The sequence below is a fragment of the Arvicanthis niloticus genome, chromosome 3 (genome assembly GCF_011762505.2).
Source record: "Arvicanthis niloticus isolate mArvNil1 chromosome 3, mArvNil1.pat.X, whole genome shotgun sequence".
Taxonomy (NCBI): Eukaryota; Metazoa; Chordata; class Mammalia; order Rodentia; family Muridae; genus Arvicanthis; species Arvicanthis niloticus.
Genome location: NC_047660.1, coordinates 93,022,984 through 93,040,904, shown reverse-complemented (window position 1 = coordinate 93,040,904; position 17,921 = coordinate 93,022,984). Strand labels below are relative to the sequence as shown.

Here is a 17,921-nt window from a genome sequence, read left to right as displayed (position 1 = left end):
AGGCCACACTTTTTTTTTTTTTTTTTTTTTTTTTTTTGCGGGTGCAGGGAATGTTTATTGATGGTATTTCAGAGAGTAGGGAGGGCTCCCTAGGCCCCTCCTGTTGTTATGGGGTCTGGGAAGGGAATTGTGAGGAGATGCTCAGTGTGGGGGACAGGGACCCCTCAGCAACCGAGGGCCTCTCTCTTGCTCTCAGTGTCCTTGCTGGGGTGGGTGGTCCAGGGTTTCTTACTCCTTGGAGGCCATGTAGGCCATGAGGTCCACGACCCTGTTGCCGTAGCCGAATTCATTGTCACACCAGGAAATGAGCTTTACAAAGTTGTCATTGAGAGCAATGCCAGCCCCAGCATCAAAGGTGGAAGAGTGGGAGTTGCTATTGAAGTCACAGGAGACAACATGGTCCTCAATGTAGCCCAGGATGCCCTTCAGTGGGCTCTCAGATGCCTGTTTCACAACCTTCTTAATGTCATCATACTTGGCAGGTTTCTTCTGGCAGCATGTCAGATCTACAATGGACACATTGGGGGTAGGAACACAGAAGGCCATGCCAGTGAGCTTCCTGTTAAGCTCTGGGATGACCTTGCTCACAGCCTTGGCAGCACCAGTATATGCAGGGATGATGTTCTGGGCAGCCCCACGGCCACCACACCACAGCTTTCCAGAGGGGCCATCCACAGTCTTCTGAGTGGCAATGATGGCATGGGCCATGGTCATGAGCCCTTCCATGATGCCAAAGTTGTCATGAATGACCTTGGCCAGGGGTCTAAGCAGTTGGTGGTGCAGGATGCATTGCTGACAATCTTGAGCGACTTGTCATATTTTTCATGGTTCACACCCATCACAAACATGGGGTCATCAGCAGAAGGGGCAGAGATGATGACCTTTTAGGCCCTACCCTTCAAGTGGGCCCTGGCCTTCTCCATGGTGGTGAAGATGCCAGTAGACTCCACAACATACTCAGCACCAGCATCACCCCATTTGATGTTAGCGGGATCTCACTCTTGAAAGATGGTGATGGGCTTCCCGTTGATGGGCTTCCCATTCTCAGCCTTGACTGTGCGGTTGAACTTGCAATGGGTGGAATCATACTGGAACATGTAGACCATGTAGTTGAGGTCAATGAAGGGGTGGTTTATGACAACAATCTCCACTTTGCCACATGCAGAGCAGAAGGCAGCCCTGGTAACCAGGTGCCCATTACGGCCAAATCCTTCACACAGAGCTTCACCATTTTGTCTACGGGACGAGGCTGGCACTGCACAAGAAGATTCGGCAATCTCCGGAACAGGGAGGAGCAGAGGGCCAAGGCCACACTTTCTAAGGGTGCCACTTCCTATGTGTCTGGAGGAGACATCTTTCAAACCTCCACTCTCTGTTTTCTATGTTGCTTTGTATGACCAGGAGAATAATCTATAATAGCCCTATTTTGATTTTGAATAAGTGAGTTTATTATGTATGTAACAAACCAAAGTAAAAGAAGATATAGAGATATAGTTAGAGGTAGAGATAGATAGATGGCAAAATATGACCAAATCGAATGCTCAGAGCATCTAGCAGAGGTCAACTGGGAAAGCCCCATTGAGGCAGTCGGTGGCAGTTCCCCATAGAGAAGGTTCTGGGTAAGCAGAGTTTCCCTTCGGTGAGGTTTCCAAGAGCAAGCAACAGCAGAAAGGTAGCATCATTAAATCCCACAGACACTCGGGAGGTTGAGGCTCTCAGCTAGAATTCCTGATTGAGCCTTCTGTCTGCGGATGAGCTAACTTCCCATGAATGAACTTCTGACCTTGTTTCCACACAGGTATTTTTATATCATGGAATAAAGAACACTAACCTCTGGTTGGAATAGTTTACCTTCTAGTTGTACTCAAGGCCACAGTCTTTTTACTCTTGGGCTGTCTTGTTCTCTCCTTCCTGTCAGAGTGAGGAAGGAACCCCATCCCTAAAGAAGGGGCCTTGGAGGACACCGAGACAAACATGCTTGTGTGTGAAAATGGGATAGAGGCAACCCCAGTTTCAGAGCCAGCTTCACAGTGACCCCAAACTACATATGACAGTTTGCCAATATAATGTACATTGGGTATGGTATGTTTTGCCATGCTGCAGAGGACAGTTTCCATAGATCTGGCTTTCTTGGGCCAGGACTTTTTCATTATTAACTTGTCTTAACAAGGACATTCTCTTAGAATTATTGTTAGTGTCATTAGTCCAGGAAAAAGAACATGATATTTTTCTTGATACTATCAATATGATTCTGCTGATGATATAATTTTCTATTAGTTTGATAATGTATATTTAGGATTATAGTCATTGTATGTAGCAGTCTATCGTTAGGCATTCAGTCTTGATAAGTGTCTTTCTTACAATATTTGAAATGTACAACATCAGAAGAGGTCTTAGGTATTAACTGCCTATCAGTAGTCTAGTTAATAATCACTTTAGACATTCTCTCAAAGGAACACACTATAACCGAGTACCAGTCTTATAAGTGTGATGTTATATTTTTCTATTGTTGTTACAAAAGGTATTTTGCCTTTCTCCTTTGAAACCAATGACAGTACTGAACATAGCTCTTTACCCAGGTAGGAATTCACATATTTGAAAATATATTAAGTAATTGGAGAATGTATAGATAGGATATTATTAATACTTAATGTAGTGTAGTCTGGGTTAGATACTATATCATATACTTAATGCCTGCTATATCATGTAGTCATCACAGCAGATTTACAGACTATGCCATTATAATGTATTTTGTACCAATTGCTCATTTGCCATTTAGAGAGCTTGATTAATTGGTTCATGGTATTGATGATCAAGTCTCTGACTCTTAGCCTATCTAATTACCCAGCACATTCTCTTGTCCGTTGGCATATAATGATTTGGATCTGTGCAACACTAGCATCAAAGTAGATATCAGTATCAGATCAATTCAGATCATTTAATTACATATTGCCACTAGTGCAGAGTTTTTCTGGGGAACAATATTATGTAGTATAATAGTTTGCCCTTATATTTTTGGTAATTCAATGGTAGCCAATACCTTGTTTTTAATCATTAAAGTTTAAAATTTTTCTTTATTCTTGAGAATTTCATACATGAATACATTTATTTATTTATTTATTTATTTATTTATTTATTTATTTGAGACAGACAGGGTTTCTCTGTGTAGCCCTGTACTCACTCTGTAGACCAGGCTGGCCTCGAACTCAGAAATCCGCCTGCCTTTGCCTCCCAAGTGCTGGGATTACAGGCGTGCTCTACCACCGCCCGGCACATGAATACATTTAAATATGATTATTTCTACACCCACTTTCCCCTCCATGCCTTGCCATTGTGTCCCCGCCCCAACTTTATGTCTTCTTTTTAAAAAATAACATATGGGAGAGAGGGCTCAGCAGTTAAGAACACTGATTGCTCTTCCAGAGGTTCTGAGTTCAGTTCCCAGCAACCACATGGTGGCTCACAACCATCTGTAATGAGATCTGATGCCCTCTTCTGGTATGTCTGAAGACAGCTACAATAAACTTATAAAATAGATAAATAAATCTTAAAAAACCCCAGCATACTAAGTGCAGTTAGTGCTGCTCATATGTGGATGGATATGAGCACCATCAAAGGTTTTAGTTGTGGTCACAGGTTTTACACAGGGAAAATCCGGTCACACTACAGATACATATATTTTTTTTTGAGAAGTGAAGAACATCTATTATAGAGCATGTTCTAGTAATCACACTTAGCATCTCCTTGGGAGAGTTTACTTGATCTATCTACATACTGATTTCCCACTGTGGCTTTCCCTGGAAGTTACTACCCCAACTAGTTGCATGTTTGTATATATTTTGTTCTTTGACAATTTCATACATGTATATAATACACTCTGATCACTCTTTACTGAATAACCTCTTGTCTCCTTCTTTTCCCTGTCAACCACTCTTACCAGCCTTTTCTCAGATTTATGATTTGGGATTTTGTTCAGTGATTCATTTAGTTTAGCCAGTGTCATAGTCACTGTTCTATTGCTGGTGCTGAGGCACCATGACCTCAGCAACTCTTAAAAAAATTATTGAATTGGGGCTGGCTTACAGTTTCATTATCTCCATGGTGGGTAGACATGGTGCTGGAAAAATAGCTGAGAGTTCCACATCTGGATCTTTAGGCAGCAGGAAGAGAGAGACTATGGGCTTGGAAATGAGTTTTTGAAACCTCAAAGCCCAGCCCCATTGACAAGCTTCCTCCAACAAGGCCACACCTTCTATTCACTCTTGTGACCAACTATCTAAATTTATGTACCTAAGTTGGGGGTGGGGGTGGGGGATCATTCTCATTCAGACCACCACAGCCAGGGTCATCTGTGTAACCATTGGCTTTCCACTGTTCCCTGGAATCTGATGGGGCATGGGGTCATCAGCAGAGAGCACAAAATTGAAGATAGGGACTCTATTCTCTCTAGTTCTACAAGTAACAAATAGTTCATCAGTGAGGATACTTCCCGAGCCCCTTAATCCATGCCTGACTGTTGGTGAAAGGTCCGGGACTCCCCAAAAAGGGGTCCACTTAAGTCTCAGGATAACACGCACCCAAAGGACACACGAGAGACCGTCTTGCTGTAAAATACATGAGGTGGTTTATTATATCAGAGCTCTGGGCCAGCCCATATCCCCATATCTCACATAGGGGATAGAGGGACTGACCTCGTGGCTCAGGGGCATAGCGCTTATATATGGGCGGGGTAGGGAAAAATCGAACTTTCGCGCGGGTGCACAGGATTGGTTGTTTTACCTTTTTTGAACACTAGTAGGCCGTACCATGGGGCAGGGTGTAGTTCTTCCCTTGGCCAGTCAGTTTCTGGGATGTTCTTAACAGGCCTTTGTACTGTAACTCCCCCCTCCTCTGTAACTAATTAGATGGACCCAAACCTGCTGGCAGGTGCTTTTCTGCCCAAGGTCTAAGGCAAAAAATGTACACATATTTGATAAGATGGCCTTTATAATTTTTCACTCTACATTGGCAGTCCATTCTTTCATGGACTCAGTGCTGGCCTCCATTGAGTGGGTGCACTCAGGTGCTGTGAGTTCCCGATTGCAGTGGCTGTGTCTCACCCACAAAGGATGGCATTTTGGGTAGCCCTTCTTCCCTAACTTTTTTTTTGCTCCTTTTCCTGCAATGTTCCCTGAATCTTTTTTCCCCTTGTTTACTTTGAAGTTGGTTGGCTTTTGTTTTCTGTGACTATACTCCTTATTTTTTTATTTTTTGAGAGAGGGTCTCTTTATGTAGTCCTGGCTATATTGGACCTTACTATGAAGACCAGGTTGACTTAGAACTCACAGAGATCTTCTTGCCTCTAGATCCAGAGTGCTGGGATTATTAAAGGCTTGTGTCACCATGCCTGGGTAGTTTTCAGTCTTCTCCTCTCCCTCCTCTTCTTCTTCTTCCTCATCTTCTCCTTTTCTCCTCATTTATTTCAGACAGCTACACATTTTATCTCTTTTGTAGACCAACTAAGAGCATCTAGAAATTTAGGATTTTTTTCAGACAGATTTTCTTTGTGTAGCCCTGGCTTTCTTAGAACTTACTTAGTAGACTAGGGTGGTCTCAAACTCAGAGATCTACCTGCATCTGCCTCCAGAGTTCTGAGGTGAAAGGCATACACCATCACACCAGGCTTAGAAGTTCAGAATTTTAAGGAATTGTAGAGATTAGGTAAGGTACTCTATAGCACATTAACTCATGTTTCACACTATGCTCAAATGGTCGTTCTGCTAGAGAATCATAAATGTAAACAAAAGTAACATGAAAATACACTAAGTGGCAGAAATAAAATTTGGACTTATTTCCTTAATTCGAAGCCTAGTAGTCTTTCTTATCTATCCACAGGTTGGCACATATTTTAATAATATAGTGTGGTAAGAGTGCAGTGAAGCCTATTGAAGATAAGAATGGAATGAGTGTGTCATCTGTGGGTAGACGTTCTTGCTGTCGAGACTGACAACTTGAATTTGATCCCATGGAATAAGCAAGTTAGATCCATAGTAGAGGACAGGGATGAAGTAAAGATGATGGATGGACTCTGAAGAGGAACTTGTTGGGTCGCAATCTGGGTTGTAGAAAATGGTTAAGAAGTATTGCACTTTACAAGATTGACAAAGAATATATATCAAGACACGGGATATTGAATATATTCTACAGGACAACTAAGCCTGCTGCTTTTCTGGTGGTTTGTTCAGAAAAACTTGAAAACCTCTGAGTTTTTTTGTTAAAGGATCTCTGTAGCCGGTAGACTTGTGGTATCACCTGCTTCCAGAGAGAACCCACTTAGAGTTTGACTGGATATGGAAAATGGAAAGACTATAAATTGTATAGTCTTTGCTGATGAATAGGAAGTGGGTAGAGTGAATCTTCTGCCTTGTTTTAATAATTTAAAAAAGTTATTATTTTTAATTTTGGATAAAGCATATGTGTCTGCATATGGGTATGTACACATGATTGCAGGTGTCTACAGACGCTGGAGGCCAGGTGTCTGCAGATGCTCCAAATCCTATGGAGCTGGAGTTACAGGTGGTTGTGAGCTGCCTGGCATGGGTGCTGGAGACTGGGTGCTGGGAGCCAAAATTGGATCCTCTAGAACAGGAGCAAGTGCTCTTACTGTGGAACCATCTCTCTACCTCACTAATGGCTTTGCTTCTCTTCAGGTAGCAAGTGTTATATAGTTCCTAAAAGGTGTCTTAGTTAGAGTTTCTGTTTGCTGTGAAGGGACAACATGACCAAGGCAACATTTATAAAGCCATTTAATTGGGGCTGGCTTACAGTCTCAGAGGTTCAGTTCATTATGATCGTGGCAGGAAGCATGGCAGCCTGCAGGCAGACATGGTGCTGGAGAAGGAGCTGAGAGTTCTACCTCTTGATTTGAAGCTGCTGCCAGGAAGAGACTGTTCTCCATCGGCAGTTAGGAGGAGGTTCTTTCACCTTGGGTGGAGCCTGAGCAGAGGAGCCCTCAAAGCCCGCCTACACAGTGACACACTTCCTCCAACCAAACCACACCTACTCCAGTAAGGCCCCAAATCCTAACCGTGCCACTTCCCATGGGCCAAGCATATTCAAACCATTACAAAGGATATTTCAGTTTAGTCTTCAGGTCAGGCGGTTTGTGCAGGTAAATTATGTCAGGCTTTGTTAATATTGGCTTTTGCTCCTTTGCATGGATTTATGAGACAGTTTTCATTTAATCATATGTTATAGATTGTGGTAAATTGAAGGCAGAAAGTGCTAATTAAGAATGTTCAAAGGTACCGGGCGGTGGTGGCGCACGCCTTTAATCCCAGCACTTGGGAGGCAGAGGCAGGTGGATTTCTGAGTTCGAGGCCAGCCTGGTCTACAGAGTGAGTTCCAGGACAGCCAGGGCTACACAGAGAAACCCTGTCTCGAAAAAAAACCAAAAAAAAAAAAAAAAAAAAAAAAAAAAAAAAAAGAGTTCAAAGATTATTTTCCAATTAAATAAATCAGGAAATACCATTTAATGTGCAAGTAACTGACCTTTCCCCCAGATTTTGTTAAAATATTCAACTTACTCATTGTATGTCTTTACTGTGGAGGTCCTCCTACAGATTTGGACCTGATGGCTCCAGGCGAAAAACAGATGATAGTAATATTGATACTAAGGTAATATTCTTGTAAGATTAAGTTTCTTGCTCTACACTCTGCTCTTGTAGTGTTTTCTAAGATTTAAAGTTGCCTTCCTATCAGTGTTTCATGTGGAGAGTTGATTTGGGGAAAAACATTTTGTAGTTATGCATATATAAATTCATAAATTCCAAATGACTAGTAAGATACTTTTCAAAAATTCATTTTATATAAGTGATTTTATTATCTCTGTCTTCAGACACACCAGAAGAGGGTATCTAATCCATTGCAGATGGTTGTGAGCCACCATATGGTTGCTGGGAATCGAAATCAGGACCACTGGAAGAGCAGTCAGTGCTCTTAACTGCTGAGCCATCTCTCCAGCCCCTGTAAAATACTTCTGAGGTAGTGGTGGCCAAATAAGAGACTAGATTGAGATGGAGAAATGGCTTGGTGGTTATGACCACTGGCTGCAGAGGATCAGGATTGTTTCCAGCATCCACATGGTGGCTCACAACCATCCGTGTCTCCAGTTGCTGGAGATCCTAAGACTTCTTTAGGCCTTTGTGGGCACCTGGCATGTGCATGGAACACAGACTTACATGTAAGAAAAACAGTTATATACATAAAAATAATTAAAAACAGAGAATGGGCTAGGTGTGGTGGTATGTGTGTCTAATGTCAGCACTCAGCAGGTAGAGGCAGGTAGATCTCTGAGTTCTAGGCCAGTCTTGTCTACATAGAAAGTTCCAGGACAGCCAGTACTACACAGAGGAACTCTGTCTCAAAACAAATAATTAAACAAACTAAAACAACAACAATAAATAGAATGGGTTGGAACATACACAAGTGATGTTAGAACTAGTTCTTCCCATATACAGTATATTTGATATTTAACGAAGAATTATTTGAGTAAATCTCCATTTGAGTGTTTTTCTTTTTCATGTGTTTGTGTGTGGTGTGTATGTGTGCACATGGATTTAGAGGCTCAAGGCTGGTCTTGGGTGTCTTCCTCCATACCATTGCACATCAGTTTTTGATGCAGTATCTCTCATTGAACATGGAGCTCACTGTATTTGGCTGGTTTGACTAGGCAGCCTGCTCTGGACCCTCCAGAGGATCAGGTTTATAGGTGGGCCACTATTCCTGCCTAGCTTTCCTGTGGGTGCTGGGATCTGAACTCCAATCTTTGTAGTTCATGAGAAGTGCTTTATCTACTGAGCTTTATGTAGAATGATCTGTAAACTAATATGTTTTTTGATAAACTCACATGTAATTAAGTAAGTTCCAATGGAGTAGGCAATTAGCTTGGAATCTCCCTGGTGTCTTAAGCTTCACAGAAGAACACAGTCATATCTTCCTCACACACCCTCATTTTTCTAGAATATAGGTTTTAAGAGAGCTTCCTTATTTCTAGCTTTTCTTTTGTATTAAGCTAATATTGAAGAAATTGTGGAAATTTAAACATTTATAATGAGTGTGCCTGGTGCCTGTAAAGACCAGAAGTTCCAGATCTACTGGAACTGGAGCCACGGATGGCTGTGAGCCTGACCTCGTGGGTGCTGGGAACCAAACCCGGGTCCTCTGGACCCGTAGCAAGTGCTTTTAACGACTGAGCCATCTCTCCAGCTTCCATTCAAAATATTTAAAAGTAGTTAAATTTCGTATGATATGGTGAAAATTCAACATAATACTTCAGAATTATTAGTTATTTATTGTGCCATGGTTTCACTGTGTCGTCCTGACTGGTTTGGAACTTACTATGTAGACACACTCAGAAGTCCACCTGACTGTGGTTCCCAAGTGTTGGGATGGAAGGCATGTACCACCACTCTTGCTTTCTCATTCATTTGTATAGAGAAGGTACTTGGACATTTTAGAACATGAAACCCTTAGTTTGGAAAAGAAAATTACTGATTTGTAAAATGTCTTAGAAAAACAAATGTAATGGAACCTTTGAGGAAAGAAGCCAGGGAGTGACTAGGTCACAGTGACAGTGAACAGATGACTCACTGACATTTTATTGTTTTCTTGCAGTAATTAATGGCCACTCACATAAGAGATTAAAATCTAGTCTTCATTCTCCAAGGTCTTGTTGGGATGTGGGAGACATTTTTAATGTAGGTGAAATGAAGGTGCATTTTGAAGTTGCTGTTCCCAGAGCTGTCACTACCCAAGAAAGTTACAGCGAGTTGTCAGATAGTGACGACAGTTTCTTCCTTTGGGTAACATCTTCCTCAAGGGGAGCGGGAAAGGCCATGTCTGAGAGAAGGGGACTGCAGTTATGTGGCTCTCTCTAGTTCCCAGGAGACTGTGTGACAGCCAGCACCCTGAGTGAATCTGAAAGCACAAGTCCAAGTGCTCTAAGAAGGTTGATTTAGCAAATCTAAATGGACCTGGATATGGATATGCAAAGACATTTCCTTCAGCTAGTTAATTCCAGCACTTGGGAGGCAAAGGCAGGCAAATATCTGTGACTAGGCTAGCCAGCTTGGTCCAGGGAGTCCCTGTCTCACCTTGACAGGACTTCAGGTTGTAGGTCATTCGGACTCTCTCTCTCTCTCTCTCTCTCTCTCTCTCTCTCTCTCTCTCTCTCTCTTTCTCTCTCTTGATTTATTTATTTATTTATTTATTTATTTATTTATTTTATGTATATGAGTGCTTTATCTGCATGTATGATTACATGCAGCCAGAAGAGGACATCAGATCCCAGTATAGATGTTTGTGAGCCACCATGTAGTTGCTGAGAATTGAACTCAGGACCTCTGAAAAAGTGAACAGTGCTCTTAACCGCTGAGCTATCTCTCCGTTGGCTCTTTATTTCCAATTTATATATTTACTAAAACATTTTGAATATAGAAACATTAAATAAACTATAAACTATTCTTAGAATATCTTTATAATCGAAGTATGTTTTCCTGTGTAGTTTTTTAAAAGAAGATTCATTTTTATTTCACGTGTATGGATATTTCACCTCCATGTATAGCTGTTCATTGTGTGTGTGCCTGGTGCCTTTGCAGGCAAGGAGAGGCCATTAGATTACCCTGGAGCTGGAGTTAGAGGTGGCTGTGAGTATGTGGGTGCTGGGAATCAAACTCAGGTCCTTTGGTAGAGCATCCAGTACTCTTAACCACTGAGCCAGCTTTCTGGTCCCTCTGTGTGGTTCTCATGCTCTTGTCTATGTGATTAAGGCATGATCTAAGTTGAGTTCTATTAAGTGCTTGGAGTTGTGAGCAATGTAACAGTGATGGCCATTGGGTTAGAGGCAAGGATAAGGGGTTCATTCCCAGTGTTTGACTATGTAGTTTCCTATTATCACTCACTCATGCCAACTTAGAGAATTTTTTTTCTTCATGATCTCTAATTGTTCTGAGGGCAGAGTACTGAGGCAGAGAACAGGGTTACAAAATCAACCCAGTCAGCCTTAATAGACTTGTATCTACCACAAGAGAACCTTTGGGGTAGTGCATACAACAATAACTTTCTGCCTTACTTTATCTTAACATAGCCTCTCAGTAAACAGCATAAAAATTTTTACGCATTGTCTTCAGTGGAAATTAGAATATATGAGAACTGAACTTAACACAGTAACTTAACTGTACAGATGCATCACACTTCTATAATATGTAGCTTAAAGTAAAATTTGATTGATTTCCTTTTTGATTAGTATTTATTAATTTTGGCTCTTAGTCATTCAAAGCTTACCTAATGATTAGTGATCTTCAGGAAAAGGACTGGTATGCACAGTCAGGGCTCACTATGATCTAGCGAAGGTGGGCCTTGGAAATGCAAAGGCAGACAGATGTCTGTGAGTTCCAGGCTAGCCAAAGTGCACAGTGAGACTGTGTCAAAAAAAAAAAAAAAAAAAAAAAAAGAATTTACTTCTTAAGTTTTTCACATAATGGCATGTCTATTCTAAATAACACTGGCAAAGTTAAGTTTGTTACCTCTTGGTCTTCTTCTAGTCTAGACTGGGGTAAATTATTTTCAGTTTTTTAAAAATTATTTTCTGGTGCTTGGAACTGAACTTAGGGCCTCACAAGGGTTGCAGCTCTGAGTCATATCTGCAGCCCTGTTTATTAATGATGATGGGCCAGGGAGTTGTGAGTGACTAAGCTGATATGAAAAAAATAACTGTGATATGAATTCATTTCTGTTTGTTCTGTGTCCAGGACCCTCAACGACTGATAAGGATGAAGTTGCTTTAAAAATCAGTAGTCTAAGACAAAAAGCATCTAAAGTCAGGAAAACAAACCTTCTACCCGACTATCTGCAAATGACATCTCAAGAACAAAAGGAGAAAAGGAAATGTGACGCAGGACATAGACCTGCACATTCAGGACGTCCTCCTATGAAAACAGTCAAGGAAGCTCAGCAAAGTGAACAGCTTAACAAAGTCCTCAGAAACAAATTAAGGACATTTCTTGAACCCTTTGAGAAAGAGCCACCACCTAGCATCTCTAAAGGAAAAGCACACTTAAAGGTAATTCCCCCTAATTTAAAAATAATGCATCTGTCTGTGAGGGGGAAAACTGCATCTGGAGAGACTCACTACTGTATTGCAGATATTTTAAAAAAACAACCCAGTCCTGAAAATGCCCTGGCATCTTTTTCTTGCCCCAGTCCCAGGTACACTTGTCACTGAGCCTTCTAAAGCTTAAGGAAAATAAAATTAGACTATGAGAACAAACTAGAATGAGAACATACTTTAAACATTAAAAAATGGTACTATTTTATGTGTATGAGTATTTTGCCCGCATATATGTCTGTGCACCATGTGTATGCAGTGCCCACAGAGGTCAGAAGAGGGCATTAGATTCGTTGCAACTAGAGTTGCAGGTGGTTTTGAGCTGCTGTGTGGGTGCTGGGACTCAAACAGGGAACCTCTAGAAGAGCAGCCAGTGCTCTTAACTGCCGAGCCATGTCTCCAGTCACCTTGACATATTTTTAACACAAATGAGGGCAATTTTATAATAATGCAGAAAATGATGATGATTTCTATGGTACTTATAGTTGAAATGAAAGGAACAGTGTGCTTGATATACAAATGATAAATCTACAAACCAAAATATCACTAATTGAAAATTAGATATTAGACATATGTATAAACCTAAAAAGCCAAATGGACAGTGATTACACTTCATAATGTATCATAGGCCTGAAATAAAAGATGGCATATTTTTGTAATTCATCTAATCTACGCCAAACTAGTGCAAGCCTGGGAGTAGAGGCTATTACCTGGTAAAGGAGTGTGCTATATAAAAGACCATGGTCCTAGACAGACACTGTCATTTTTTCCTCCACTCCAACAGAGCATTACATGTTGTTTGTCTTCATGATGGGTTACAGCAAGATAGAGCAAGCTGACAATGACCCAGGAATGTGAAAAGGATGGTTCCTGGCTTTATTGGAGGAGCAGCTGTTCATGGATTTTCCTCTGTCAATTTTATTCTGCTTACAAAAATCCACATATACCACTGCGATATCTGTTAATGAAATTGTATTTAGATATAGATTTTTTTTTTGAGAAAACATTTTTTATTTAGCCCTAGCTAGTCAGAAACTTGTTGTATAGACCAGGCTGGCCTTGGACTCTCAGATTGCCTCTGCCTCTCCAGAGCTGGGATTAAAGGTGTGCACCGCCTCGCTGTGATCTGGATTATTTTTTGATGTTTAAATAAGAGTTGAGGAAAATATTTTCAGATCTTTTTACCCCGATCATCTTCACTGCTTCTATTTTCCACAAGGTGTATGTCATGGTAAATTAACTTATACATATACCATGTGATTAAAAAAATAGAGGGAGATGATAAAAGTGTTATAAATACAGGGTTTTTTAATTGTCTTAAGACAGATTGCATAATGAGGAAATAATGAATGAGAAGAACTATGAGAATTTTTCAAGCTTGACAAACACCCCATCAAACGCATGCATTCACTGTGGTTAGCGCTCGTTTGTCTTACTAGAACCACTGAGCTCATCCACACGACCACTTTAAATACTCTAGTCGAGTATACATACGTCCACATGTTTATTATTATTAGTTTGTCTTAACATTTTTGTTGCGTTGCCTCTTTAAAATTTGAATTTGTTTTGGATTTTTTAAAAATTAGCAGATAAAATTAGCAAATTGGGTATCTGATGGCAAAGTAGAAGGTTTAATTCTGAGATATGCCAAGTTGCCAAGACTGACAACAATCTAGAGATACTATCTGAAAGTAAAAGTAGATGAGGCTTCTCATCAGCCAAGCAGCATGAAATTAGTTTGCGAAACTCATACTTTACGTATGCTTGTGTATGAATGTTTTGCCTGCATGTATGTTTGTGCACCATATGCATGCTTGGTATTCCCACTGAGGTCACAAGGGATTGGATACCCTGAAACTGGAAATTCAGACAGATGTGAGCCCCTGTGTGGGTTCTTGGAACCGAATCCAAGTATTCTTAACTGCTGAGCCATCTCTCCAAGCCCCAAACTCACATTTCTTAAGCTTAGCTGATTCAGTGTTTTGTTTTTTTTTTTTTTTTTTTTGGTAAACCGTCTGAGTCAGCCTTATGGAAATTTATCAACCAATGAATTTCATTACTTAGACTTGATCCTTCAGGCTCTGTCCACATAACTCCTACTGTATGTAGATGATGGTGCTGAAGCAAGCCATTATTTGATATCCATCAGGTGTAACAGTCATGGTTAAGGAGTGAGAGGTTGGAAGGGATCTCCAGAATCCATACTTGTAGCTCAGCAGTTCCCCTCTGCTGTGGGTAGTGGCATGCATCGCATTGTTCATGCATTTCAAAGGCCACCTTCACTGATTTGCTACCCCAGGATCCCAGTGAGCAAGTGTGACCATGAGGAAAGGCTGATGTCTGCTGAAGGATGAGGCTTTTTCATTCCGGAATCTCTTCATTGTCACATTCTCTAAATCTGGCTACTAATGTAAAATCTAGGTCATACAGACTGGAGAGGATACAATTTGTCCTTTTCTTGATATTTCTTCACATCATTAAGGAAGTGAATGTGTTAGGTAGCAAAAAAGAAGGTTTGGCTTGTTTTGTTTTGAGAGAGGGTTTCTCTGTACAGCCCTGGCTGTCCATGGACTCACACAGATCAGTCTGCCTCTTTCGGAGTGCTTGAATTAAAGGAGTGCCCTGCCACTGCTTATCAGTAAAGGGCAGATTTTTTAAAAGCCAGACAGAGTATGTCCCCTTTTAAGATTTCTGAAAATTCTGGGTCTTTTACTCAAACAGAAGTGAAGCAGAGGTTACAAAATGTCAGTAGTCTGTACTGATAAAATTAAACACAAATATTTGTGGTCTAAAATCAAGACCATGGCACTGACAAGTAGTAAAACGAATGAAAGTATAAAACTCCCTTTTAACGAAAAAATAACACAACTCGAATTTTCCTTAAAGGTTGAAGGAAAGAGGAAGTACCGACTCCAGGAGCCGGAGGTAGTACTGGAGAACTCTGACGACAGAACAGCTTGTACTGTGGCTTCTGCCTCTGCGGCTGCTGCTGCTGTTTCTGCTTCCACTTCCGCGGAATCTGCTTCCACTTCTGCTTCTGCTGCTTCTAATATTGCTTCTGCTGCTTTTGCTTCTGCTTCGGCAGCCTCCACTTCCGCATCTGTTGCTTTTGCTTCTGCTTCTGCGGCTTCTACTTCTGCTGCTTCCGCTTCCGCTTCTGCTTTTGATGCTTCAGCGGCTGCTGCAGCTGCTTCAGCTTCCGCCAACGATGCCTCGGCTGCTGCTGCTGCTGCTGCAGCTGCTTCTGCGGCAGCCTCCTCCAATGCTACCGTTAATGCTGTGGTTGCTGCTGCTGTCACTGCTGCTTTCGCGGCCGTTACTGGTACTGCTGACCACAAAGGCAATGAACCAACTCTCCAAAGGCACAGTGGGGCTACTAATGACGAGGATTTTGCTCTTGAGGAAAAAGAAGAACACGATAAGTAAGATCATGACATTAGTTCAAAATAGATAATCATTTTTGACTTACAAAACAAACTAATTTTGACTAACATTCATGATGGACACATTGTTTTGTACTTCGTATAGCAATAGACAGGCATTGTCCATTATCAGAAACGTTTAAGTCGTTTGATCCCATTTTCCAGTTATATTGAATACAATGTTATATAAACATAACCATTGTAGTTGGCAAACACGAGGGAATCCTTGTCTCTGATTAATGAATTCAATGACACAGAAGTCAGACGGTTGTTCCTGATCTAAAACCCAAACCCACTTAATCCGTTTCCACTCAGAGTGCCTGCCACAGTGCCTCATGAGACACACAGATCAGCCTCTTTTTTTAATCTCAGACTTGAACTTGGATTTTTAAGTCCTTGTCACCCCAGCCACACTGAACACTCAGGCATCTTTCTAAACTTACAGGTTTTCTATCCCACAGTTGCCTGCCATGTTCTACTGTTTCCTTAGTTCTCGTTTACCAGCCATATTCTCAGCAGACCCCCTTGGTCTTGCTGGATAACGTTCCTCCCATGTCATCCTTACATAGTATGTAAGTTTATTTTCCTCCTCTAACATGCTGTATGTCTGTCTGTCTTTCTGTCTCATTTGTTGTTATTCCATGTGTACTTCAATGTCAGAGTAGACTTTTTTTGTCTGCTTACCACTATAACCTCATTGGTTAGATAGTGGGTTAGCATACAGTAAGAAGCTACTCAAAGTATATTTGTTGTTACTTTAAACTAATGGCCACTTTAAAAAAGTTTGATGTGGATCAGTTCTCAGGATTTTCATTTACTATCATTGTTAAAAAATCCTGATGACCCTGTATAGTCACCACAATAATAATTTTCCACGTAGTCAGAAAGTTCTGGCAGTGTAGTTACTTACTCTTCCTCTTCCTCCTGGATTTCTGTTAGTTTTATCTGTGGCAAATGAATCAAAGGGGTTTTTATAAACAAAGCAAAAGTCATTTATATGTTCCTAACAAAGTAAAATCAAAAGAGTAAATGTAACAGCTACTGTGGAAGTGGGGAGACTGCTGGAGGTCGCTGTTGTTATAAGCAACACTGTGGCAACAATTTAAGAAACATTGTCAAAGAGACTTCGGTTTCTCCCACAAGACGTATTTGAAGTTATGGCTGTCTGTGGTAAGGGAGAAGCTGTATTGGTCAAGCACAGGTCTAACACCGAATCCTGCTTATTTGTAAAGTGTTCTGGGAATATTAATGCTGACAGATGCACCAACTTCACCCAGGTAAGTAGGTTAGGATTTGGGAGGCATGGAGTTTGAAAGGAAGCAGCTTATACTACAGGAGGAAACAGAGTTATACTAACCAACATTTTACTATGCTGCTCTGTACTGTATCGTCATGTTTTAAAAGGAAGGTTTTGCTCTGAAGACTTGTTCATTTTCTGTCATATTATATAGCCTGTGCTCTTTTAAATGTAATTTAAGTTATGTTATATTAAAAAAAAGGTGTAGCACAAATCTGATTATTAATATTATTCCTGTCTAACTTTCATTTCTTTGGTTGGGAAGATGGCTGTCAGTAAAATGCTTGCTGTGCAAGTAGGAGGACCTGAGTTCAGATCCCCAGCACCCAAGAAAAGCCAGGCATGGTAGGATGCTCCCACACTTCTAGCCCTGGAGTGGGAGAGGGGATGGATACTGGCTAGTCAGTATGGCCCATCAGTGAGCTTCGAGCTCAGTGAGCATGGGGGAAGACACGGGTGTTGGCCTCTGTTGTCCACCCTTTCAGGGCTTGCAGACAGAGTTCTAACCATCTGCATAGTATTTATAAGCAGCGTGCCATTCATCCGAGTACATTTTCCCTCTTAAGATGTTTGGGTGCCATGCTTCTAGGCTTTGTGTTCACATTCTGTTCTCTAAGTAGAACAGTTTCCTGTCATGTTTGTCCTGGTGAGCTTCTTTAGAAATATTTTACTCTTCTGTAAAGCCTTCTTCATGCCCAGCTCTATGTCACCCATCAACAATTCTATATGCTACCTATTATAATTAGAAAATACATCTGGGCCTGGAGAGATGGCTTAGTGGTTAAGAGCACTGCTTGCTCTTCCAGAGGTCCTGAGTTCAATTCCCAGCAACCACTTGGTGACTCACATATAGTAGTAATGGGGGTCTGACGCCCTCTTCTGGTGTGTCTGAAGACAGCGACGGTGAACTCATATACATAAAATAAGTAAACTTAAAAAAAAAAAAAAGAAAATACAGCTTTCCTTGCCTTTAGCTGGGACGTTTTAATCTTTTTTTTTTTTTTTAATGGAAAAATGAATTAAAATGTAGAAGATAGGGTTTTATCCAGTTGTTTTT

The 17,921-nt window shown here is 41.0% G+C and overlaps 1 protein-coding gene and 1 pseudogene across 1 annotated transcript in view; one reads left to right on the top strand and one right to left on the bottom strand.

The window, feature by feature from the left end:
* The window catches only part of LOC143441773 (uncharacterized), a 69,226-nt gene that overhangs the window by 11,160 nt on the left and 40,145 nt on the right, over positions 1-17,921 (top strand). The window contains exons 6-7 of the mRNA XM_076931526.1: positions 11,790-12,100; positions 15,032-15,567. Of these exons, the coding sequence (XP_076787641.1) occupies positions 11,790-12,100; positions 15,032-15,567 (847 nt within the window). The remainder of the gene's footprint in view (positions 1-11,789; positions 12,101-15,031; positions 15,568-17,921) is intronic.
* LOC117705680 (glyceraldehyde-3-phosphate dehydrogenase pseudogene) lies at positions 189-10,161 on the bottom strand (annotated as a pseudogene).